This window comes from Aythya ferina, assembly GCF_964211825.1.
Source record: "Aythya ferina genome assembly, chromosome: 1".
Classification (NCBI taxonomy): domain Eukaryota; kingdom Metazoa; phylum Chordata; class Aves; order Anseriformes; family Anatidae; genus Aythya; species Aythya ferina.
Window position 1 is genome coordinate 28,103,174 of NC_140296.1, and position 25,055 is coordinate 28,128,228.

At 35.8% G+C, this 25,055-nt stretch overlaps 2 protein-coding genes across 5 annotated transcripts in view; one reads left to right on the forward strand and one right to left on the reverse strand.

The window, feature by feature from the left end:
- The window catches only part of INTS6 (integrator complex subunit 6), a 42,648-nt gene extending 27,182 nt beyond the window's left edge, over positions 1 to 15,466 (forward strand). Inside the window, exons 6-18 of one of the 2 annotated variants that reach the window (XM_084506176.1) lie at positions 794 to 919; positions 1,763 to 1,917; positions 4,629 to 4,781; positions 4,913 to 5,045; positions 5,514 to 5,608; positions 5,895 to 6,005; positions 7,594 to 7,809; positions 7,918 to 8,044; positions 9,274 to 9,416; positions 9,931 to 10,165; positions 10,907 to 11,278; positions 11,729 to 11,822; positions 14,892 to 15,466. In XM_084506176.1, coding sequence (XP_084362302.1) covers positions 794 to 919; positions 1,763 to 1,917; positions 4,629 to 4,781; positions 4,913 to 5,045; positions 5,514 to 5,608; positions 5,895 to 6,005; positions 7,594 to 7,809; positions 7,918 to 8,044; positions 9,274 to 9,416; positions 9,931 to 10,165; positions 10,907 to 11,278; positions 11,729 to 11,822; positions 14,892 to 14,985 — 2,054 coding nt within the window. In that variant the 3' untranslated portion in view covers positions 14,986 to 15,466. The remainder of the gene's footprint in view (positions 1 to 793; positions 920 to 1,762; positions 1,918 to 4,628; positions 4,782 to 4,912; positions 5,046 to 5,513; positions 5,609 to 5,894; positions 6,006 to 7,593; positions 7,810 to 7,917; positions 8,045 to 9,273; positions 9,417 to 9,930; positions 10,166 to 10,906; positions 11,279 to 11,728; positions 11,823 to 14,891) is intronic. The other variant, XM_084506177.1, reaches the window with a different exon arrangement.
- Positions 15,467 to 16,740: 1,274 nt separating this feature from the next.
- Positions 16,741 to 25,055, reverse strand: part of LOC311430255 (protein FAM124A-like) — a 76,379-nt gene continuing 68,064 nt past the window's right edge. For all 3 annotated transcript variants that reach the window (XM_084506797.1, XM_084506795.1, XM_084506796.1), the window contains 5 exons: positions 23,377 to 23,575; positions 22,372 to 22,472; positions 20,750 to 20,836; positions 18,818 to 18,901; positions 16,741 to 16,798 (listed from right to left, as the gene is read on the reverse strand). In XM_084506797.1, the coding sequence (XP_084362923.1) occupies positions 16,758 to 16,798; positions 18,818 to 18,901; positions 20,750 to 20,836; positions 22,372 to 22,472; positions 23,377 to 23,575 (512 nt within the window). In that variant the 3' untranslated portion in view covers positions 16,741 to 16,757. The remainder of the gene's footprint in view (positions 16,799 to 18,817; positions 18,902 to 20,749; positions 20,837 to 22,371; positions 22,473 to 23,376; positions 23,576 to 25,055) is intronic.

Here is a 25,055-nt window from a genome sequence, read left to right on the forward strand (position 1 = left end):
TGTAACCTGTTTTGGAAAAGCATGAATTTATTTTCTTTATGAGTTTATTACCAGAGAACTTATTTTTTTTCCCAGTGCATTTCAATTGATATTAGAAATTGTAACAATTGAGTCCGTTTTAGAGTATGCCAGAAATTTAGCATAACCGTACTATAAGTAAGCCAGAAGTGAGGGAAATGCTTTGTTTTCAGAGAATGCAATGCAGAATTTCTGCACTGCAAAATGCAGAATTCTGCAAAATTGATACTTCTCTCACCATCATAACTTGTATTCTTAATCTCTGAAATGATACTCAAGATCAAACTCAGGCATTAGTTCTATAATTCCTTTGTAAAAGGCTTAGATTGCATAAAATACTAAAAGCGTAATGATTCTTCCTTGCATTGGAGGGTTGGGGTTGAAATTAAGCAAACTGATTTTAAAAAGCATTCCAAAAGGATCTGATTCAACTACTTTCTGACTAATGCAGGTTATCCCAACTGGCGTGTTGAGATCTGTGGACAGTTGAGTGTTGTCTGTCACAAGGGGGAGCCCATTTTCCATGAATCCAACCAAGAATTTGAGATAATGTCATTATGGGGCTAAAACCCAAACGTTTCAGATGAGATGCATGTAACACTGCCACTGCTTTGTTAGGCTGCCTTGGTGCTTAAAGAGGATGTTTCATAGATGCTTTAGATCAGTAATCCATACAGGTGTCATTGGATGTGGCAAGGCAACAGTTTTTGAATGATTTAACTGAAAATAAGGGCAGCAACACTGAGCAACCTTAACCTTGGCTGTTTCATTCTAGGTCGATCATACTGTGTATGCTCTCCAAGAATGCTGAATCAGTGTCTCGAATCATTGGTGCAAAAAGTGCAAAGTGGAGTGGTAATAAATTTTGAAAAAGCTGGACCAGATCCCTCACCAATGGATGGTACTTGAAATTTTTATACTGTTAGCAAACAGCAGTGATAACTGTCAATATAGTTTAGTGAAGTTAATGTTAAGAGCTGTCAAAACAAAAGGAAAACTAGCAATTTAAAAGACATCGCTACAAAAAGGTTTTACCATGTTTGTAATTTCTTTCAAAATACTGGCAATATAGCTATTAGACACTATAAAACCTCTACATTTGGTAGTGTTACTGAGGTAATCTTAAATGCAGTTATTCTCTTCAAGTGTATAAAAATGAGTTCATGGGTTTTAAGCAATAGTTTGCTACCACCTAGAAATGCAAATAGCTTGATGTTGAAAATACTGTGTTTTTATGCTTATCTCTTCGCTTAACATAGTAAAGTGCACACTAAGATTTAAAATAGCAATTATGATTTTGTATCCTTAACTTTTCATTCTAAATGAAAACCTAGGACCCTTTTAGGATGTTTCTGGGAGAAACATGTTTTTGTGAGACTTTGTAATCCTGCTTTGCAGTAAGAAGTTAGCTCAGCTGTCTTAGCTGTGTGCGTTAAATACTGTCTATAAGCATGGAGATTTGAAGGTTATCTGGGAATAACAATGGGAGAAAGACATTATTATGAAGGACTTGAGATATTTGGTTCTCAATTCTGATAGTGTAGACATCTGGTGCTTATTTGGTTTCTCATCGTTTCTATCTTTTTGCAGAAATGCTTGTTAACAATTATCACATTCGTAGAAATAATATTAACTAAAGTAAAAGCTTCCCTGGGATTGTAGTTCTTGAACTCTTCACGGAAGTTGCTTAATGCTTTTTGAGCTTTAACACTATCTTGACTTATAAAGCCTTTTTCTTTTGTAGATGGACAGGTGGAAATAGCTAGGCCCTTTGGACCCCAACCTTGGCACAGCTGTCACAAACTTATTTATGTCAGACCAAACCCTAAAACTGGGGTTCCTATAGGTCATTGGCCTGTTCCTGAATCCTTCTGGCCAGATCAAAATTCTCCAACGCTGGTAAGTACTGAAGTTAGATGAAGTAAAAGGTTTGTGCATGCGCAAATATTCCAAGAGTTCCTATTTAATTACTTTAAAAAGAAGTCTTGAGAGATATACTCCATTGGGGGCACCATAAAAGCTGTGTGAACTAAGACAATGTCACTGTGAGCAGTTATTTGTTCATAAGTAATCTGAGATAACATGGTGTTCAGTTTGAAGTATAAAGAAACTGGTTGTATATCACGTAGCTTTTCTGTTTGAACTCTTAACATATAAAACCAGAAATAAGGTGGCATTTTGATAATGGACTACAAAATTTTATTACCTGACAGTGTTAACAGAACATAGTATGATCTTCCAAGTTCTGAATTGTTGTGATAGTTCTATATGCACAGCATCAATTGAATGCAACTTCATCTACTGTTGTTTGGTAGGACTATACTTTTAACTAATCCCAAGTAGAGAAACTTGTTTTTTCCTAAAATACTGCCTGTAGAATTATTGTCATTGCTCTTTTTTCATGAGAGTATGCTGATGACTTCTGTTGGATATGAAAGCTAATCTCTAGTATAAAGTATTTTTGTATTTTCTGCTTATCTTTGAAAATCATTAAAGTGGAATTGTTCCCTGCCTATCATGATTTTTCACTTATTTGATCTGAAAGTAGTTTGACTAGCAAACTCATTGAGCTTTTCTTGAGCTGTATATCCCTCGAAAAAATGAGTCCTTTGAAATACAGGTTGTTCCAGAGTGATACAAGTGTAAAAGTCATGTTTACATATATACATAAGTCATGTTTATAGACTTGGGTATTGCTGGCATCTATAGCCACATTCAGTGAAAGATACAGATGCTGTTCTTAACTACAAATCAAACTATTGTGTGAATAAAAGTAAATCTCCTATAGTCATTTAAAAAGCAAAAAGCCATTGTCCGTTGGGTATTGAAAAGCTGATTTGTAGGAGAACTACCCTGTGTATTCCTTGTAGTTATCAATGGTGTATCTGCATCATTTCACTGTGTAGAGTCTTTAGAATTTGTCTGCTGCTGTTGGTCTTGAGATTACTAAAACAGATCTTACCAAGTGAAGAGTTACAGCTCTAAATCCACTGAAAAGTTGATGTTAAAAAATTGCAAATTGTAACTCACCTAAACTGTGAAAGATAAGAAAATATTTGCCTCACTTGCAGCAAGTATAGTTCTCATAACTGCACAACCACTGAATTACTGCACATGCAGATAAATTTCTGTTAATGTCAATTGGAATTTCACAAACTTCATTACGTAATGTGGGGGAGTTACATTTGCTGATAGTTCCAAGACTTGTATTTTTGTCTTTACTGAAAATATAGTGTTAAAACTTAGCCAAGAGTTACAACATCGACTTAACAATTTGTGGTTATTTTTCTTTTTGTCCCCTGCTCCACAGTGGAGTTATCAAAAACAGTCCTACCTTAACAACTGTTCCGTATAATGTAGACAGTACTATCAAGGCTTTCTTAAATGTGTGTGAAAGTCTGCTAATAATTCTATTGGTACACCATTTAAATGGCTGCTCCCACTGCTGGGGTTAAAAATTAAAAAAAAAAATCTGCTGTCCAGACAAAACTTGTTGGACTTCTGAAGTCTTAGCATTCAACTTCTCTTGCAGCCTTCTTATTCCTAGTATAACTGCTTCATGGCTTGGTCAGAAACTCCACCACAACTATTTATTGGAGGCATCTTCTTTGAAGAGAATTGCAGTTCCTTCAGTTGGTTGGGCCTCCTGTTTTGTGTGCACTTGGACAGTACACCTTCCTCAGAGTGGAGACACTCAAGGCAAGAGCAGCTCTGTGGGCAGATAATGTTGTGTGGCTTATCCTAAAAGGAGGAGGCTAGAGCTTGTAGGTTTGTAGAAAAATTACTTTCAAGGTGAGGTGGTAGGAAGGTTCAAGAAACCCCATTTCCCTAGCTCATCTTATGTATTAGTTGCTTTCTTGTAATGAGACTAAGTGGAAGGAGGCTTCCCAATTGGGCTTAAAGGAGGTTAAAGGTAAGTATTAAAAGCTTAAGTTTCTCTTCTGAAAACCCTTCAAGAGTAGGCATATAGTTCCAATTTTCCTAATTTAAAACAGGCTCTTTTGCTTTAAGCAAAAGAAACTTCAAATATTATCAGTTTATGCTTAAACTATATTTTCATCAATCACAGCCTCTTCCCTGTGATTGATAAATTTAAATTGAACTGGAATAGGTTTTCACTGTTGCAGTTGAAATGTGAGTTCTTGTAAAACTTGTTTTCATATTATATAAATTGTTCTCAATCAGGTTTAAAATTTTGAATGTAAATTTTTTCTAGGAAATGTAATGTTAAAGGAAGTCAGCAAATGAGAAATTGCAATGCTCACTTCTACAGTGAATAAAAGCGGGCATGCCCCAGGGTAACATTGAAGATTATTTTTGTCCACACAAGGATTTATTTCCATTTGTAAAGTTTGTGTATATGCAGTAAATATTACTGTTTTTGACTTCCTAAAATGACTACGTATTTAGAAAATTAACTTCCATCAGTTTTTAAGACAGTGCTGATGCCATAAATTGAGCTTTTAGGGCTTATTAACAATAAGTATGAATACTGTATTGAATAGGCTCCTTAAATGACTGTTTTCAAAGAATCTGTATTACCTTAGTTATAGTAGGATTAAATTTTAGTTGTTGTGCAGACTCATTAACAGCAGAATGTTTATATTTAGCCACCCCGCACATCTCATCCTGTGGTGAAATTCTCCTGCACTGACTGTGAACCAATGGTCATTGACAAACTGCCTTTTGATAAATACGAGTTAGAGCCTTCACCACTGACCCAGTTTATCCTGGAAAGGAAATCTCCTCAGACCTGCTGGCAGGCAAGTAGAATATACGCTTAAATGAATTTATCTATAGAAAGATGTTTTTCATAAACTTTTTCTAGAATCAAAATATGATGCAAAATTTAAACACAATATTTTGGATTTACATATAATGTGCTTTATTGCAGGTATATGTGAGCAATAGTGCAAAATACAGTGAACTTGGTCATCCTTTTGGTTACTTGAAAGCTAGTACAGCGCTGAATTGTGTGAATTTATTTGTGATGCCTTACAATTATCCAGTCCTCCTTCCACTGCTAGGTAAATACCAATTCATGAAATCCTTTAGTAGAGAACTGAAAAATTGATCTGATCCAAACAGATGACTCCAAATGACAGTATTAGTCACATACCTGTAGAAATCTAGAATGTTGAACAATGTATTATATTGTTAACTCATTTCACTAGTAAATAGTTCAGTGACACTGAATTGCATCCAGAGTATAAGAAGAATGTAATCGTCATTCTTTCAGATATGTTGTAGTCTTCTTTTACTGTTTCAGTAGCTATTTTCCACAGTCTGTGTTGTCATCAGTTCAATTTGATAAAATAATTTGTCAAGTTCCATCTTTTGGCTGCAATTTTAATCTCTTGTTCATATTTAATTGCATATATATGTTAAAACAGTGTATTCAAGAGTTGAGGAATTAACATTCTCTTGAGCATTTCTTCTGTTAGAAAAACATGTATAGACATATTCCATTTTGTCTCTATTTCTATAACCATCAGATGACTTGTTTAAAGTGCACAAGGCAAAGCCAACGTTAAAATGGCTGCAGTCATTTGAAAGCTATTTGAAGACAATGCCTCCTTATTATCTTGGGGTAAGATGACTTACTGTGTTTGTGTTTCTATTTTATTATGCAACTATAGTTATCTTTCTGCTTATGGGTGTTTTCTTCCTATTTCAAGTAGAATGTATATTCATTTGAGAGAATGGCTAATTTTTTTACGTGCAGTGATGCTTATAAGCAAAACCCTGCCATGAAAAGCTTTTATTTTCTGTCTTTAAGGACTTCAGGTTCTGTATGAAATGGATATAGTTAGTTGAAATATGTATATAACTTTTGTAAAGTTAAATATGACTCTGCAATATATTCCATGTTTCAGCCTTTGAAGAAAGCTGTGAGAATGATGGGAGCACCAAACCTTATAGCTGACAATGTGGAATATGGACTTAGTTACAGTGTCATTTCATATCTCAAAAAGTTGAGTCAGCAGGTAATGTTGAAGCAAAAGAGCAGTAAAAACTTGTAATATCAGGATAATCTTAAAATATTCAAGTTCAATGGCTTTGAAGGAAAAAAGCAGAAAGATCAAGTTAATGCGTTCCCTAAGCAACTAGCAAAATATTTTGGTTTTGTAAATTGAAGGAAAGCATTTAAACAGACTTTTATAGACTGGACTATAAAGATAGGTGTGGAGGTACAAATTACTTTTTATACTTAAGGAACATTTTTACATGTATAGTTAGTATTATACTTTTGTCCAAAAGAAAACATGTTGTCTTACCTTAGATTGTAAAGCTGTTGTAGCATTTTTCTGAAAATAGGGTTTTATATTAGGTGCATCTGAATCAGTGTCTTGTGAAATGGGAAGTGTTCAGTCAATATAAAGTAAACTGACAGAATTCAGAATCTCAAATAGGACAGACAGAAGTGGCAAGTGACCTTTTGAAAATTATAAAGCTGTTGACTATACAGAATAGTGCTGGTGGTCCCCTGCACCAGCTAAAGCATTTCAGTCTTGCTACCTCCACTTTTAATTTGTTGAAATGTGCACGTTAAGCTTTCTTGTTCAAGAATAAAAGAATGCAATAGGCTTGAAACTGTAAGAAATAGTAGTGCAAGTACTTCTAACCCAGCTAACAAGTATTTATGGAAACACTTTCTTAAAACGTTGATATGAAGTGTTATTTGAAGGAGGATGCAAGCTTCTTGAAGTCTAGAGTAAAGTCTAGAGTATATTTTAGGAAATCATGGTCACATTGCTTAGTATTTTTGCTAAGTGAGCTAATCTCTCAACTTAGCCTTTTTACATTTCTAAAGTTCAGTGATGTACACTGCAAATTGCTCTTAAAGCTTTTCTAACTTCTGAAAAAACTCTGCCAGTAGAGACAGAAGTATTCTTAAATACATATTCGGATTTTAAGTAATCTATACATTTGTGAAAATGAAAAAGCATTGGCAGATGTATTACCAAATTACTTCTAGTTCTTTGTTCAGTTGTATTCTGCCAAAGAGTTGGCATTTATGAACATGTTTAATTTTGGTACAAATCTAATGTAATATTGGGGGTCAGGTCTGTCTAGTCAAACAGGATTGGGCATTATGTATTTCATTTCTTACTTATTATGACTATCTGTATTGAGTGTTTAGGAAGTTGATACCATTGTATGACAGATCACAACTATAGTTGTGGGAGAATTGGTCTTTTGAGAGTTAGTGTTTAGCTCTTACAGCAGAGGGAAGTTTGAGTGCAGATAGATTTGCTGAGAGTTGCTAGTCAAATTATGGCTTTCTGTGAAAATAAAAGCATTGCATGCATATTGGTGCTTAGATACCATCATGGGCAGCAGAGGAGAAATATGCAGAAGAACTAGGCACAAACTGTTCACTATATTTGAAATTGTAGTAAACATTAAGTGGTTTTGTATTAAGCACTCCTTAAGCACTCATCCTGGTTATGGTCGTCATAGTGTATTAGCACATTGTTGAATCTTCTAGGTAGGAATTTAAAATGAATAAGTCTGACTAATCCTTTTAAGAGCATATTGTCAATTTTATTTATTTATTTATTTCAAATTAAGGCCAAAATAGAGTCCGATAGAGTCATTGGCTCTGTAGGCAAAAAGGTAGCGCAAGAGACTGGAATTAAGGTCAGAAGCAGATCACACAACCTGTCTATGGCACATAGGAACGATTTTCAACATCTGCTACAGGGGATTACTGGGGAAATTCCTCATAGACCTCTAGACCTCAATATGAAGGAGTATGCTGGGTTCCAAATAGCTTTGCTGAATAAGGTAAGCACCACTGTGTGTAATGTTGTTATTTTCAATATACTACCATTGAAATGCTAGATATTGTTTCATACATTGTATTAATTGAAACTTTATTTGCTGAAACCGCAGGATTTGAAACCTCAGACTTTTAGAAATGCTTATGACATACCTAGAAGAAATCTTTTGGATCAGTTAACACGAATGAGATCTAATTTACTGAAGAGTACTCGGAAGCTCCTCAAAGGACAAGATGAAGGTTAGATAACTTTTTTTTGCCTACCTGTGATATGGCTTGTACTAAAAAATGAAAACTGTAAAAAAAAAAAAAAAAAAATCAGTTCTTAAAAACTTAGTAGGTGTCTGTTGCCATGATCTCCTTTTTTTCCTTAAATAACTTAATGGAAGAAAAATAGTTAAGGATAGAGAAGATAAATTCACTGGTCTGTCCTTTAGTCTATCCAGAGAATACCTGGTCATTTGCTTAGGATTCTTAGTGCATCTTTTTTCCCCAACCTTCATGATAAATCCAAACAAACTCAGGACAGTTCTGAACATATGATCTTTCTCCATACAATAAGTGCATTGTGAACAGTGGAAAGGCAAGCCATCTTACTGGGTGCTACTGGTGTGATTCTTTTGCCCTTTAGGCCAACAGTGAATAGTTCAGTAGTACAATTTATTCCTTACCCACCTTGTTCCTTACTCTAGTCATACTTACTTCTTACTCCTTTCTCTTTCTGCCGTGTCTTCAGGTGCTACTTTATGGTATCTAACATAGATGATGAAAAAAGTGGAGAAAATGGGAAGGGCAGTGCAAGTGAAAGTGTATGTTATGTTTTCATACATAACTAATATTGTTTGAAAAGCAAAGTTGCTGTTTGGGGTTAAACCACATCAAAAATGTTATTTTTTCTGCTGTTTCTGGTAGCATATATTCTACTTGACTAAAGGCTTGGCAGCTTTAAATCCATCAGAATTGTTCATGTCCTATGGATTTTAAAATCTTATCAATTCCAGTGGTCAAAAATCAGTGCTTCTTCAAGGTTAAGCTAGTTTCAACAATTAAATTTTGATTAGCTAAATTCAGGTAGTTGTATTTCAAATCTATATGCTTGGCATTACTACTTTGCATTAATGTAGTTTTTCTTTGTAGTAATGTTTTAGATAAAATTTATTGCAATTGCTTTTTTACCCATCTACCTCGTTGAAAAGCTATGGGACACTGGAAAGCTAAAATCCATGCATGACAACTATTTCTATTTCCATGTCATGATGGAACTCAAGACACATACTGATTCATTTAAGCAAGCTTTCTACACTCAAAACTTGATGCTGTAAATACCAGTTAGGTGAGAATAATGGTGAGTTTTGCACATCTATTTTGTTAATTTGATAAAAGACTGAAAATTGGAGTTAAGTGGATATAGGCTAAATTCTTGTAAAGTGGGCAGTATTGTATATTAATAAATGTTTCTGTTGAAACAGATCAAGTTCACAGTGTACCTATAGCACAAATGGGAAACTACCAGGAGTATCTAAAACAGATACCCTCTCCGCTCCGAGAACTTGATCCTGATCAACCACGAAGGCTCCATACATTTGGCAATCCATTCAAATTGGACAAAAAGGTGACTTTTCTATAATGCTGCTCTTAAATTGTGTTGTTGTGTTTGTCTGCTGATTTGGCCATTCAAAGAACGTGCATAGGAAAAGTGCTTCCAAGTGTGCGGAAAAGCACTATCCATAAGAAAGTTCCTCAAATGTTTTTCCGTCAACATTGCTGTATGGAGGACTGTCTTTATTAGAAACCAGCATTGTGCCTTCAAGCTGTTGTATAAATGAAGTATCTTGCAGAGCATGGCCTTTCCCTCTCATCCAAATCTGTCTTGGACTTCACTAAATCGTGAATATAATTTAAATATTTTTCCTTAAATATTTATTTTTTTCGTTCTGCAATTATGAGAAGTTTGACAGCCCTCTTACCTTTTTCCTCCTGTTATTTTGGTTGACACTTAAGTCAATACACAATGGCATGTTGTACGTTGCCATATACATGGTAAACATAGTTAAAACATCAAAGCTTTCACTATGCTTTATATTATGTGTTTCTGGTTTAAAGTTTATTCTACCCATTCAATACAGGGAATGATGATAGATGAAGCAGATGAATTTGTATCAGGACCTCAGAATAAACATAAAAGACCTGGAGAACCAAATATGCAAGGGATTCCAAAAAGACGTCGGTGTATGTCACCCCTGCTCAGAGGTCGACCACAGACTCCTCCAGTTGTGAATAACCACATTGGAGGAAAGGGGCCACCGATACCAACCACACAAGCACAGCCTGACCTTGTTAAACCCATTCCTATTCACAAAAGTAAGTGAATCTTTGTTTTTAGAGAGTTCAGTTTTTATTTATGCAGAAAAAGCTTGTTTATGTGAGAGTACCATTGGCTGATTTCCCAAATACGGCAATTTTTGAAAATGAAGTGTTTAAGTGTGCACCAGGGACTAATTACAAAGAGTTAATGTAGCCCTTCAAACAGAAGTCTCTCTCATAGGAACTTTCCAGTATAAACAGTGAATTTCCTGAATTAAATGAGGAGACAGTGTAAACAGTAGAATGTTCTTCCTTTTCCTGGGAATTCGGATGCTTTGAAAGTATCACTGCATGAAGTCACTTTGAATTTCACTGCAATGGGGTGAATTCAATTCCTTTAGTGTGGAGTTGAGGTGCTGTGCAACAGTCCTGCTCACTATTCAGCACTACAGTAAATTTGTCAGTTCACTTTTAATGGGAAAAGAGAAACATGTCAAAAGTACATTTTACATTTTTCTTTTTGATAGTACATGTAGTGATTTCCTTTCTCATGTGAAGAGTATACTTGTGATCTAAGCCATTAATTACCAGGGGATAAACTGATGTGCTTACTGGTATAACCCACAAATGTTTTCGTATGTCTGGCATGTATGGTAGACTATAGCATATATGGTAGACTATACAAGCTGGAGCATAGCTTTCCAATAATTTAATCAATATTCAATATGCTCACTGACCTCTATCAGATCATAAAGAGTGCAAAATTTGCAAGTGTAATCTGTTTTTTTTTTTTTTTAGTGTCAGAAACTAATAATGAGATTGCAATGGATGATGTGGTGGAGAATCATGTTATAGACCCACTTTCATCGGATGTTTTCCCAAATACCATGGATTCAGAGTTCTCAATGTCCTCTTCTCCATTCAATTCATTGGATCGACCAGCAGCTCATACAGAGGATGTAGGCCACGAACATTTAGGGAATAACTTGAACGTTGATGGATTTTTGGAGAATCATGAGGAATTGGATAGTAAAGAACAAAGTACTGAGGAAAACTTGCCAATGTCTTCACCCAGTAAAGGGAAAAAAGCAGTGCACTGCAGGAGTTCCACAGAGATTAACATAGAGCTAAGAGCACAAATTATGAAAGAAATCCGAAAACCAGGAAGGAGTAAGTATACCAAATATCTTAATCAGATGATTGACCTGAGAGCTAGACAAAGAATTAATATTAGATCACTATTTAGAAAAATCCTAAATCACAAGACAAATTTAAAGATTTGTTTTTAAAACATTGATTAAAAACTGCGTGGATGAGTGATTAAAACATTGCTGTATCTTTCTATATCAGTGTTTATGGAAGTCATGGTTTTTATGTTCTTGGTATTAAGATTAGCACGTTAGATGCTCCAGTAATATCCTGAACTCCCAGTATCCTGCATTTGCTAATGTTAATATTGATAAAGCAGTACATTGTTATGAGACTGGTTGTTAGGTGATATATCCTAAAAGGTTATGAAAGCTGAACGAAATATGTTGCGTTTTGCTCACATGAAGGGAAATGTTGCAACAGGTATCTGCCTGGTATCTCTTAAACTGTTTTTGCTCTTATTTTTTCAAGAGTATGAAAGAATCTTCTTTTTACTGAAACATGTACAAGGAAGCTTACAAACCCGTCTGATATTTTTGCAAAATGTTATTAAAGAAGCTTCAAGGTAGGTAACTGAATTGTATTAATCCTGTAAAATGACACCATCGTGTACTGCTATTCATAGCTGCTTGACAACCATGCAATTGTTTGAAACTTCCCACACAGAGCTTTGCATTGCAAGTAATCTCCTAGAGGGGGGGGAAAAAACACAGAAATAGGTAACTTTCCTGATGTGTTTTTTTGCTCAAGCTCACCTTTTTGCCTCACATCACATCTTCAGTTTTAGCTTAGCTTTAACTGCTAAGGTGCACAATGGTAATTAAAAAAATCAGTCAACTTCCAGAGCTCAGGTATGGGTGTACTACTAATTTGAAGAACTGGAGGTACTGCATTTTACTGAGAACTAAGCTTTCAGAAACAGTTTAAATTCATTATTCTGCTTCAACTCAAAATCCTGTTCTAAAAATAGTTTTTGAGATTCAGGTTTGCTCCGTAAACATGTTTGCTCTTCAGATTTATTTCCTTCTGAAGTAAGTCCTATTTCCACAGCGGCAGACAGAGGTAGGGTTTGCTGGGGTTTTAAAATGTTGTTAATCCAGTGACACTTGTTCTTACATCATCTTCAGACTACTTGCCTAGCCTACTACGTGACTACTCAGAAAGGAAAAGAGAAATGTAATGCTGACTGGAACCAGGACTGTTAGATTTAAAAGAAATTCCAACATCTTTTCAACTGTAAATATAACTTTAAGGTTTACTTCGGTGAATAGTTGATTTTGTTTTTTTGTTGAAGTCAGCTTTTTTCCTATGGCATTATTGATCAAAATTCATTATGAAATAAAAGTGATTTTAGCATAAAACCATGCTGCGAGGTAAAGGTATGCTGACCATAGGATGTGGTTCATATGGCTCCTCTAGCCTTCTACTGCCAGCATAGTTGGTCAGATAGGTCGTGCTCTCCCTGTAGCAACAATTGTTATTATCATGCTTTTGCTTGATCTGTCTTTATCACCTGTCAAAGTTGTTCCTTAGCCTGTAGATTGTACATACTTCCTCACTATCTCAGCAAATCCATATAATATTATTGCTCCTGTAATCTTTGGCAGTCATTAGTGGGTTTGGAGTATTTGTGCCCCTGAATGTGGCTCTTGAGATCTGTAATTCTTACTTCTGTTGCACTGCTTCTGTATTCTAGTTAACTTGAGCTGACTTTTTCCCTACAAGGCTTGGCAGTAGTTGAATGTTGCTGTTAGATGCACCAGAACTAAATCCTATCTGTCAACATAGCCAACAGTTTTTTGTATATGCTGATGGAAAAAGTTGGCTAGAGAGGTCTTGAATATTTCTGGAGTTGGCATAGCAAGCCATTTATGGCCCTACCAGAAAGAAGTTTTTCACTTTCTGCTAAATAAAAACATAGAATCGTAAAACAGCCTAGGTTCAAAAGGACCTTGAAAAATAGTTCCAACCTTTTGTGAGAAAAGGGAGCCTAGATAAGACTATCTAGCACCTTGCCCAATAGTCTAGCACAAGCTGACAGGAAAACATGAATGAAAATTCTTCAAATTGACAATTCTCAGTATCAGAAATTCAATTCCCTTTTATTTATTCTACAAACTGAGAGCTTTGAACTGTTAATTACATAACAAAGCATAAAGTGTGTACCTAGGCAAAATGCTAAGAAATACCAACTTGTAATAAAAGCACTAGAAAGAATTAATACAAACAGTTTTGAAATAATAACCTTAGTGCTCAATAACTACAATTACCCTAGGAAGTTTTACTAGGAATACTGATTTTCTTAGCAGGTTGGACAGTTAAATAAGTAAGAGTCAATATTTAATTGTATTAATCAGTGTCATTTGATATGATGAAAAGTTCTTTTGCCTTGAAAACTTGTTCCTGTGGTGTTCAGCATTTGGATAAGAAGCTTGTGAGATGTACTGTGGGACTTGACATAGTTACTACTGTTGGCACAGGGTTTTGATGTATTGTGATAGCAGTTAATATATTTTTCCTACCTTCCATTAGACTTTAATTTTCTAAGAAATGTATCCTGCTTCAAATGTACTTAACGGTATTCTGAAAAGTAACATTACTCACAGAATATAAGCATGCTGAATTTTCACTAAGATGTATTATAGTAAAACACCTCGTTATTAGCTTAAATCATTTGGCTTCTATTAGAGCAAATGAAAAGGAGTAGATACTTATTTTCTGGGCTGGTACTTTTCAAGAAGCAGGGATCAGGTATGAAAAGAGTGGTGAAGAATGGAGGGGAATCAGTACTTGGTGTGGGATTTATTTGGAGTTACTGGGACTTATAAGTGAGCCATGAACATGGACTGGGGGGCCTGACTGGGATCATAGTCTTATAAGACCATAGGACTGAACTCTTGAGTACAGTTCGGAAAAGTGCTGAGTTGAGAAAGTGTGTGATCTTTGCATTGCTGCTTGTCACAGAGCATGTGTACAGCTGCCAAAGTGTCAGTCAGAATTACTTCTCAGATGCAGAAACGTTGCAGGGGTTAGGGTTCTCTGGAAACAGCGATGGACAGTAATGCTGCAGTGGGTTCAAGCCCAAAATGGTCTGCTGTCCATATTTCTGTAGTCAATAAGGAATAGAAGTGCAGAGATTCCAGGTATGGAGTAAATCTGTATTCTCTTTAGTTTCTTAAACTTCATTTGTATTTTCTTGATACCTGCTCTGCAGTGTATAATGGCTATTTCTCCACCAGTACCAAAATCACTTGGCTTTTGTGAAGGTGTGCAAATAATCCCTAAAAGCTGTTGCTAGCTTTAGGATTGTAGTTTTGGGATATATTTTATTTCTGTACTTAAGAAGTTTACTGATGGAAATAGTGACCACTTCAGAATTTCTCCTGGCTTTCCGAAGGCTGAGTGATGTTCAACAACATGCTAGAATAGACTCGAGTAACCCTAGTTTTATATTCTCTCACTAAATTGAAAGCAAGTTAGTAGCTTAACAGAACTTGAGGAGACAGCAATATATGTAATGTCATCATGCAATGTACCTAAAATAATTACTTAAGATTCCAGGGTCCAGTAAAAGTTTGGGAACAATGTTTTGTTTACTACCATGTGTATTCATTATGCTTTGTTTTAAATGCAGGTTTAAAAAACGAATGTTGATAGAACAGCTAGAGAGTTTCCTGGAAGAAATCCATCGCAGATCCAATCAGGTCAACCATATCAACAGCAGCTAAGGAACTGCACCCAAGAGAAAGCCACAGCAGGGCACTGCTGTCCTTACTTGCATTCATTTTTGACATGCACTCTTATCTCAAGTTCTGTATCGGAAAGAATGAGAAGCTGCTCTATAAAATGATGAGAAAAGTATCCATCATCTTTTTTCTTCATTTCTGTTATTTTTGTAATGTGAAAAATATCACGAAAACATTTTTATTTAAATGGAGAACTCCTTGCTTGTCATGGACTTAAGTGTCACTTTCCCTCAGGTTCTATTTTCTTAATCCAACCTTCAAAATTATCACCTCTTAAGGTTGAACTTTGCCAAAAAGTTGCTTTGTAATTTTCAGAAAAAAAAAGCACATACATAAAACAAGGTAATGTTTTGTATATACAGTTATTTTGGATATATTATTGTAAGTTGTATAAATGTATTTTGAAAAATATTTAAGAAAAGCACTTTTGTTATTCCATCAATAAAAGCTCTATTTTAATCTTTGTGTAGGACTGAGTACATTTTTTACTTGGAATGGTTCCTTCTGCCTTCCTTTCACAGTGCCTTATTGTTGGTGTGATACTGAACGATGAGCAGTTTTGTATCATTGGATATTCTGTTCTTAATCAGAACATAATCAGAACGAAAGAAAAGCAAAACAGTCACGACTATGGTAGGATGATGATCTTAGCGTTGTGTACTTCATGCTTTACTGTTTAGTGAATAGAGTGACAAACTTATGTACTGTATGTGCATTGACATCAATGACAATTTTATGAAGATACAGGGTAGAAAAGCAGAGGTCAGTAGCTTCTGAGGAATTCTGCACACTTCTGTGTCAGAAGCTTTCGTGTGTTTATAAATGGAACCAGTCCAGCAATCTTGGACACAAGTTATTACTGAATACTTTATTGGTCCTGTCTTTCATCTTTGCTAACTTCTGGAAAGCTTTGACTCAATGGGAGCAGCACTTTTCTGAAGAGTTGGATTGTGATCTTCACCTAAAATCTTTATGGGCAGGGGTTTCTGATGCATCGTGTAATCAGTTGATGACTTGTACTAAAACACTATATCTTAGCTTTTAATAGGGTGCTGAAAAAGCTATTTTTCAATATATCGTTAGCTTCATTTTGTGTTCTTCAGGAATGTGTTCTATGGTGTGTTCGTTTAAAAAGAAAAAGATGGTGGAAGTAGGTATTACTACCTTTTTGGTAGTAATATTTTTTTGTTACTGATTCAGTGATATATCTACTTCCTACCTGCCCTTCTGTCAGTTTTGGAACAACTCAACTTTTCACAGCTTTTTGCTGCTTGCTTGCTACCTATCTCAGCTAGAGTATAGCGAAGTCTGGGACTAGACTGAACTTCAGTTTTGTTCTCAAGACCTCAGGAAAGAGAAATAAAGCTGTGCTTGAAAACCTGGCCTTCCTGGGGGATGCTTTCAGATAGCTCGATCTGTTCGGTATCAAGGTTGACTTCAGTCAGTTACCTGCTAGCATGATGAAGTTGATCAGAAGCTGTGGCTCAGATTATTAAATGTTTAGGTGGCAAAATCTGTTCAGCTTTTCCTCAAATGTGTATATGCCTACAGTCTTTGCAGTTGTGGTGCTAATGATTCCTAGACAGCAGCTTTCTGTGGTGTGTATGAAGTAATCAGGTGGCAGACTTGCTCTTTTCCTTGCAAGTGTTGTTTTAAACAATTTTATTAAATATATGCATAATGTAGCCTTTAATTTCATTGAAGGAAGGTTCACCATAGAAAGAACAGAAAACAGTGTAATTGACTAGCATTTATTATGAAGGATTTGTAATTCTTCCTATAAAGAGTACTGAACCTGTAAATGAAAATAATATTGAAATTTCAGTGTTTGGGACCAGGTTTTCAAAAAGCATAGTACAGTTTAAGTACAATTAAGTACAAATTAAGCATGGAACTAGCAGATTTGTGATCATTTGTTGCAATTGCACATTCAGTTGTTCCATACATAAGTTGTATGCTTGCCTTTTTAATAGAGTAATAGAATAATTTAAAAATTTCCATACTAAAAACAAAGGCCTTTCTAAATAGTAACCTAGAAATGTGCCCAAACCAGAAACTTGCCCAAAGCATTGACTAAAGAATCACCTTTGAACAGAAAAGTAGAACCCTTTCCCATTTTCCCCTTGGAAAAGCTTCATTCACGAAGTCTAAACAAAACACCTGAATGTTCTCAATTTTCTTTCTTCATTAAAAAGCTTAAACTACATAAATGCACTTCTGATTTTGAGCTGATTGGAGGGTACGTAGTGTTTCATGTAAGGATCCTGTTACAATCTGATTTGCTTCTTATACAATTTACCATACACTGTAAACAGCAAATTTATTCGCCCAAATCCCTGTTTGATCTGACTGCAGCTCAGGTTTCATAGATCAGATTTCCTTTTTTAGTGCCTTTTTTTAATTCCACATCTGCTAGGCTAGAATAGATGTTTATTCGCTACACAGTAATGATTGTCAAAGCATTTATAAATTAGTGTGCTTTAGTCTTTAATAATTGTATTTTGGTTCTTAAAGTTTTTAAGGCTGTTAATTGCACATGTATTCACACTCTAAGGGAACATCATTGGTTTCTTATAAGCAGGTAGGGAAAATGATTCCCTTCAGTTTTTTGGCAGGCCCCAAGCAGTGTGTTACTGGGCCCTAAGAATGGTTGTGTGTTCCCTGAAAATCTGAACAGGAGTGACCGACCTGAATTATAAGAGAAATGTGGTGGTTTAAAGGATTTTGTAGGAAGAGACCTAAGGTGCAAATTTCCTGCATGGAAAGGAAGGGTAAGGGTTGTTGGAGTTGGCCTGAGAGTGCAGAGGAGCAAGGACATGCTAAAGGTGTGTAAAAATTATTTGTTACTGTCAACTGGCCTTATGGTGTTCTCCTTTGGCAGAGAATCTGGGGTAGTTTAAATAACTCAACAGTTGAAAGGAGAGAGTCTGACGCAGAAACCAAAAAAGCACGGTGATGCTTCAGGTTTTCAGGTATATTCTGCGTTTTTTTTTTTTGTTTGGGGGAAGTTTTTTAGTGAGAAAGTTGCCATTTGCAGAAGAAAACGTGTTTTTTGGTAATTATTTGTAAAAATTAATATATAAGTTAAATTTTTTTGCAGGGCTGAGGTCTCAGTTTCCAAATTACTTACAATAAATATCTATGGCTTTTTATAACTCGAGTGTTTCATGAGGATGTGAAGCAGTGAGGGGTCTAATCTCCTTTAAGGTGTTGATATTTATTTAAGGTGTTGATATTTATGATACAAGGGAAGTTTTGTTTCTGTGTATTCTGAGCTGTAGCTGGGTAAAAGGTTGTTAGTCTGCAGAACTTCTGAACTTCTATAGCCTTTCAAACTAAGGAAGGAATTAAAACAGGGAATTTCAGGCCCTGAAAGCCTGGTGTCTACAATCAGAAGTCTATTTTGCTTTGTGCTGTGTAGGCATGAGCAAGTTTCGTTTACGGGGAGGATCTAAATTTTAACTTGAGATACTGATCCAGCCAATTTATGATTTGAGTTGCCCTGTGGAGGTCTGTCTCCTGTGCTGGGGCATTCAAGATCTTCAGTAAGATATTTCTGGTGTCTATAATAGTTGTGGAAAGGCTATTTAGGCTCTTATAAATGGAAGAAGGGAATTTGAGTTCTGTACTTTGACTACCATTTTTAAAACAAATAAAACTATTATTTGTGTATACTTGAAAATCTAAACCTGCTATTTTCATGGTTATTAACATTTCCTAGGCTGAAGAACGTTGCTTTATGTACAACAAACTTTTAAGTGATTTCAGTGCTACTTGTGAATGATCCTGCTACTGCATTAGACAGCATACATACCTGTATTAGCTTGTCTCAGGAAAAATGTAAAAGGTCTGTCTGCTTTGAAAACAGGAGTTCGAGATCTTTTTAGTAATACCATTGCTGCAATGCAATGAAGGAAATGTTAGTAAAATGTCTGTTTTCATTCCATCTTCTGTGCAGTGCCCTCAAAACTCATGGTACCAAACACCAGAGCTTGAACTGCTGCTCTAAGGATAAAACAATGATTTTAGCCAGCAGTGAAATCGGTCTAGGTGAATGAATAAGTGTTGAGAGATTACAGGCAGATGATGCATGTGTACTTCGTTGCTGAAGTCTGGCTCTGGATTTCAAAGGTAACAAAATCTTTGTTGTTCTTACAGCCCTAACTCTGCTGAAGTCATACCATGCCATTACGCAACCCCTTAGCTCTGCTGTTCCAGTCAAAAGATAAGGCATGAATATATTCTTCTAAATTGCTGTTCTTCTCAATGGGAAAGAACAGAGAAGTAGTATGCCATCCTGGAATTTGTCAGAGCTCTCAACAAAACCTGAGCATCCTTGATCTCAAACTGCTGCATGACATAACTTTCTGAGTGTGGGTTAATGAGAGTAAATAAATTGTCCCTAAAAAGTATGATGGCTCAGAAAGCTATTATTGAAATAAGCTGTTTTTAATGAATTCTGCCTTGTATCTATCTAGTATTAAGACTATATTGTCCAAAGAAAAAAAAAACAAAACAAAACAAAAATTAAATTAATTTAACGAGTGATTAAAACAGAATCCAATTGAAAAATTCAAGTAGGACTCAATAAAATAAGTCTGGTGCTGTTTCAGTGCTTCTAAGAAAAGCTACCTTAGTTTTCGAGTCACTGTGGCTAGCAGCAGAGATTTTATAGTAAACAAACATAATTAGACTTTTTTAAACCAGTTTCTTAGCTTGGTTTGACTGGAATCAATGGAGGTGCTGGCATTGATTTCAGTGGAGCTAGGAAAGGTCTGATGTTGTCTGACTGCAACAATCTTTGGTATGTGATTGGAGCCACCTAAAGGCTTTCCTTTTGTACAGGAATTGCCAGCAAAAAGTGACTAAAAATATGAATGCACTGTTAAAGATGAAAATTGCTGAGATTTAAAATTCTACAGCTCTACAGTAGGATTAGTTTAGCTATGACAAGTGGTTGTGATATGTATGTGTATATATAACATGTGTCTTATTCAAAGTTGCTGCTGTGGGTATAATACCCACAAATCTTGGCCTCTTCTGGATTGGAGCATCTCTGGAGCATCTGAGGCTTCCATAAAGGAGATGAAAATGCAGGGTGTTTTAATAAAGCTCATGTGGTTTAAAAAATTGCACAACTCAGTAATTTTATGCAATGGAGGACTTGTGAACACATCATTCAGCTTACAAAGGTAATTTGTTAACTCTGCAGTCCAGTCCCTGCTGCGTGTGTGGAAATTATCTGTTACGAGAAACTACTGCATGCAAATTGTCATGGTTTTAAGTGCTTAAGTAACAAGCTTGGAATTATTTTCACAAAGAAGAAACTTTTGCATCATGAACTTCAATGCTCACCAAAAAAGGCAATATTCAGAAAACAAACCTTGTAACAGGAGTTTCAGGAGTTATGGATAAAATGATAGTAACCCTCTTATTTTGTTTTCATGATCTGACCAACAGAGAGCTGGGTTTATTTTGTTAAACTGGATTTTCCCTGGGCTGGCAAAGCTGGTTTTCACTTGATCATTTGCATGCTTAATTGAACATCAGACATGGAAAGGGAAGAGTTTTAAGAGCTCTAATGAGCAATCACAAAGGTAAAATGGAAATGTGTTAGATACAAATGTTTGCATTTAGACTAGGCATACTTCTAAATGCTGGCATGCTGCTTTAAAGGAAAGAGTAGCTGTTGTTTTTATAGTGATAAGCTTCAGGAGTGATAATTATATCTGTATATGTGATTTACCTGTAGCTCCTGATGCCTTTGTACCATCTTCTGTTACTTCAATCTTTGCTTTGTGAATGGCTTCTGAAATGTAAAGACCAGCTTGCTCTTGGGAAGAAAAAAAGAAAATACAACAAGAAAAAGCACAACAAGTGAATATTATCAGTGCCTTCTTGAACCTCACTTTGAACATTTTATTTTTTTATTGTTTTAGAATGCTTTTACCTTTTTTTAATATTTCCTACAGGATATAAGAAATGCATAACAGATACTTTATTTGGGCAATTACTTTGACTGAAACTAAACTACCCTGCAGGTTAGATAGACCAAAGGATTCCAGTCCTTTGGTGTTTAGCTGGAGTAGTGCTGCCTGCATCAGGATCTGATCCTGGTTTTCAAATACTGATGTGTGCCTGGCCTCTGCTGGTTTCCTTTTTTTTTAATAAATGAAACATAGCTACTATTACTAGTTGAACTTTGAAGCCCTTCTTATGACTTCTAAAATGTTCTTAAGATTGCACTGCTTATGAAATACCTAACACTTACTAGAAGGAATATAATTTTAGACAATGTTTAACTTTCGGGGAACTTATTGCAATAACATGGAGTATGTGCTATCAACATGTGAACTGATGCTGAATACCATATGTCATGTTATCAGCTTTTCTTCTACTGTCATTTCTTTTCCATGGTTCCTTTATCACATCAAATTCAGCAGGACAGCACAGTATGCATCTCCCTCTCAATTACTTTCTCTGTATCTGGCTTCCATGTTAGAAGATCCTCAATTCTAAGTTTGATTCAGTGTTTTCATAGATGTGTCTTTATAGATGGATGAATATAGACAGCCTGAACGTCTAAATTAGCTCTATATTAAGGACTTCTTAGCTCAGCATGTAGCTGAAATCATGGAACTGCGTGGCTTTTGGGTGAGCGTTCTCCAAGTGCAGGCAAATCAGAGAAAAGGTTAAAACTCTCGTTTGTTTTGAGTCTCTGTCTGAGCATGTCCTCTGTCACAGGCTCAGGCCACAGAAAAGCATCACTTTGAGGCAATGTAGGAACATCTTTAGAGTGAGATAATGCATGAAGGTGGCATCAGGTTACTTCAGCCTAGGGAGGACAGCATGTCTCAGATCTCCGTTGCTGATGGAGGAAGGCCGGGCATGAGCAGAAATGCACAAATTCGACTGTCTCTGATTACAGGGACTTTCCAGGTGACTTAAGTCACTGTGAATACCCCTTTCTCCCTCATTTTTACCTTAATTTACCTGTTCTTTCATCTTTATATTTTCCTACCACGTGGACAATGGGTGAACTAAATGCTGGACCTGATAGGAATGGTTTGTTTGAGAGGTCTCCCTAGTTGTTGTGGCTGAAAGCAGGGTTACTCGGTGAAAGTAGAAAAAGGAAAACCCCAAACCAACCCTGTCCCTATCAGATTCCTCTTTTCTACAAAGCAACAGCTCAAAATGGAGTTATCAATAATAAATTAGACTGGCTGAATGTGATTTGTGTTTTGGAGTTTGTAGAGAAGGAAGCACAATCAGTCCAGCGGGCCCAGGTCTACTGAATCATTCAAATATGATCTGAGAGTCTACAACCATTGTGTCAATGACCACTTTATATTCAGTCAAGCCTCTTACCTGAAACACCTTTAAAATTAGCAGTGATGGGATCAAATGCATCTCGAATTCCCAAGGCAGAAAAAACTGTCTTTAGGTCAAAAAGGCTTTGAATACTGAACCTGGAATTAAGATGATAGATCTTATTTAAATGCAGCATTCATAGTTTCATAGAGCTAAAAGGTGGAACAGATACAATTTATTTCAAGCCTTTGCATTTCAGCCATCTATTTCAGTATGATCTCAATGCCTTTCGTCTGATTAAGCATATTTTCCAGAAAAGCAACTCATCTTCACTTGAAGACATTAACAGGAAGAATCTCTTGCCTCCACCTCTTGCAATCAGCCTGCTGCTCATTCTTCTTGACACATGAACTTTGCGTTTTCCTGTATGTGATTTTATTAATGCCCTACTTAGCTGTAGCAAAAGGGCTCTTTGAAACATTACCAAAAATTAGCTTGGAGGAAAGGGGTATTAATGTACAGATTGTTTTTTCAGTGCTTTGTTAATGTGGGGAATGTATTGTAAGGAATGTGTAATGAGGCCCTTCCATGCTGATGGATACAATAGGTGCAGCTACAAAAGGCTTGCTTGTGCTAGATTCCTCTTGCTACATGATTTCATTTGAGTATCTGATAGAAAGTACTACCAGGGATATGTGCATTTGGTAGCAGCAATTAATGACTAATGTTCAAAACGTATGGCTGAAAGTTGCTTTGTGCACAGAAAAATGGGTATGAGTTGAAGTGGGGACAAGTTAGTTGGTCAGTGGTTTTTTGTAGTATGTAGTAAGTTGTAAAAAATATGCTACTATTGTTTTTTTCTAAATAGTACAGAACACATTGAAAAACTTTGGTATTCTCAGCTCACCTCTTCATCATGACTTATTAAAGGGTTAGAGCTTTTCTGATTGTGAAGAAGAGATCTCAAAGTATCACACTGTCTTGGAGGTTACTCATGCCAGCACTAACACTCGTAATTGTGACAACTGGAGTAGGGAAGCCATTTTTGAGGAATAAAATTACCTAGGTAGAAAAACGTCCATCTTCATCCTCTTTAAGCTGCTGGTCCAGAGTGTTATGGTTTTGGCAGAAAGGTGAGACTCAATCTGGGACAAAGGTGTTCTTCTGTGACTGGGAAGCACTATGAACATGCTGAGTTTCTCCCCTAGGTAGGGTAACTCAACCACACTGAAAGGCTCCAGAGTTGCCGTCTGGAATTGGCCTGTAGGTGGGCAAATACAGATCTCATTTCACCATTGAAGTAGGAAAAAATAAAATAACTCTGGAGAAGTTTTCAAAACATTACTAAGGCAATGACAGTAATGTGATGGTGACTGTTTCTGCAATGCGTGCTCTTTCAGTAAGTGTACTGTTCTCTCCGTGATTTCCATCTATAATACCTTTCCCTAAAAATTCATTGCTGAAAGCATTTATGAAAAAAGAGTATACTATTTAATTAACTGAAACTTACTTTGCCTTATGTTTCTATCTTTACTACCATTAAAAAATATATATATTTTTTCTAATTTCAGGAGACAAATAGCTACATTAAATGATAAAGTAGTTAGGGTTATACTTATGCACCAAATTTATTAGTTTTGAAAATCTAGGCCTAGAAACTATGAAAATCAAATGAAGGTTTTAGAAAAATAGTGTAAAAAGTAATAGCTGCTTGGCTTCCAACCTTGTGATTAGTTATGCAACATCTTGTAAAAAACATCTTAAAGTACCATTTTAATTCTATATTTTGCTGAACAATTAATCCGGACATTTCTAGTGAGCTCTGTTAAACAACAGAACAAACCCAATTATCACAATTTTCCTCATTTTTTCATCTATTGATCCAGTAAATATCATTTCAGGAACATTCAGCAATAGTGTGCAAGGAGTTAAATACAAGTTACGAGTAAGTGACTTATAATTGCCATTGCCACAGGCTATCCACAATGATCTACTCCCTTTTCACCAAACTGTAGTAGTTTTATCTTTAAGGTTAGATATTCATGCTTTTTGAGTCAGCAGCTATAAAATAAAAAACAAAACATAGCTAGCTAATGCTCATCATACCTAAATATTTTTTCAGAAATATATAGCTATAGAAAGTCTCAAATATTCCATGTACAATGCTTGTTAGTTTTGCAATTCTATGTTAGATAGCATTCATTAAATGTTGGTTATTCTGCTAGATTAAGTTTTAGACTCTTAGATTAACCCTCACACCATGCAGCGCAGTGAGGGAATTGCACTCATAAAACCAATTCCCAGCACATGGATTCTTTTGCTCTAAAAAGACCTTGTTTGCAAGCAGACAACATTTACATTTGTTGTGCACTGGCCAGGAGTGGTTTAATTTGTGGGCATGCTGACACTTTGAAGCTTGTGTCTCAATTTGTGTTGTCCACTGACCTGGCTTGTTAATTAAAAAGAAAACCAAAGACTTGAGATGACTGAGTCAGGATGTTTCATCTTCCTTACTTGAGCTGGTTTTGAGCATCCCATAAGGACTATATGTACACATGCTAAATCAGTATTCAAACACAGTCAACAAATCACTTAGGGAAAAAACAAACAAACAAACCAAAAAAACACAACACTAAAACCAATACAAAATAGCTGCAGCATTTAAAAAACATGTGTAAATAGTACTTTGACACTTACTCAGAGCAGTGTTAATTGTCCCCAGGCTGATCTGTTCTGCATGG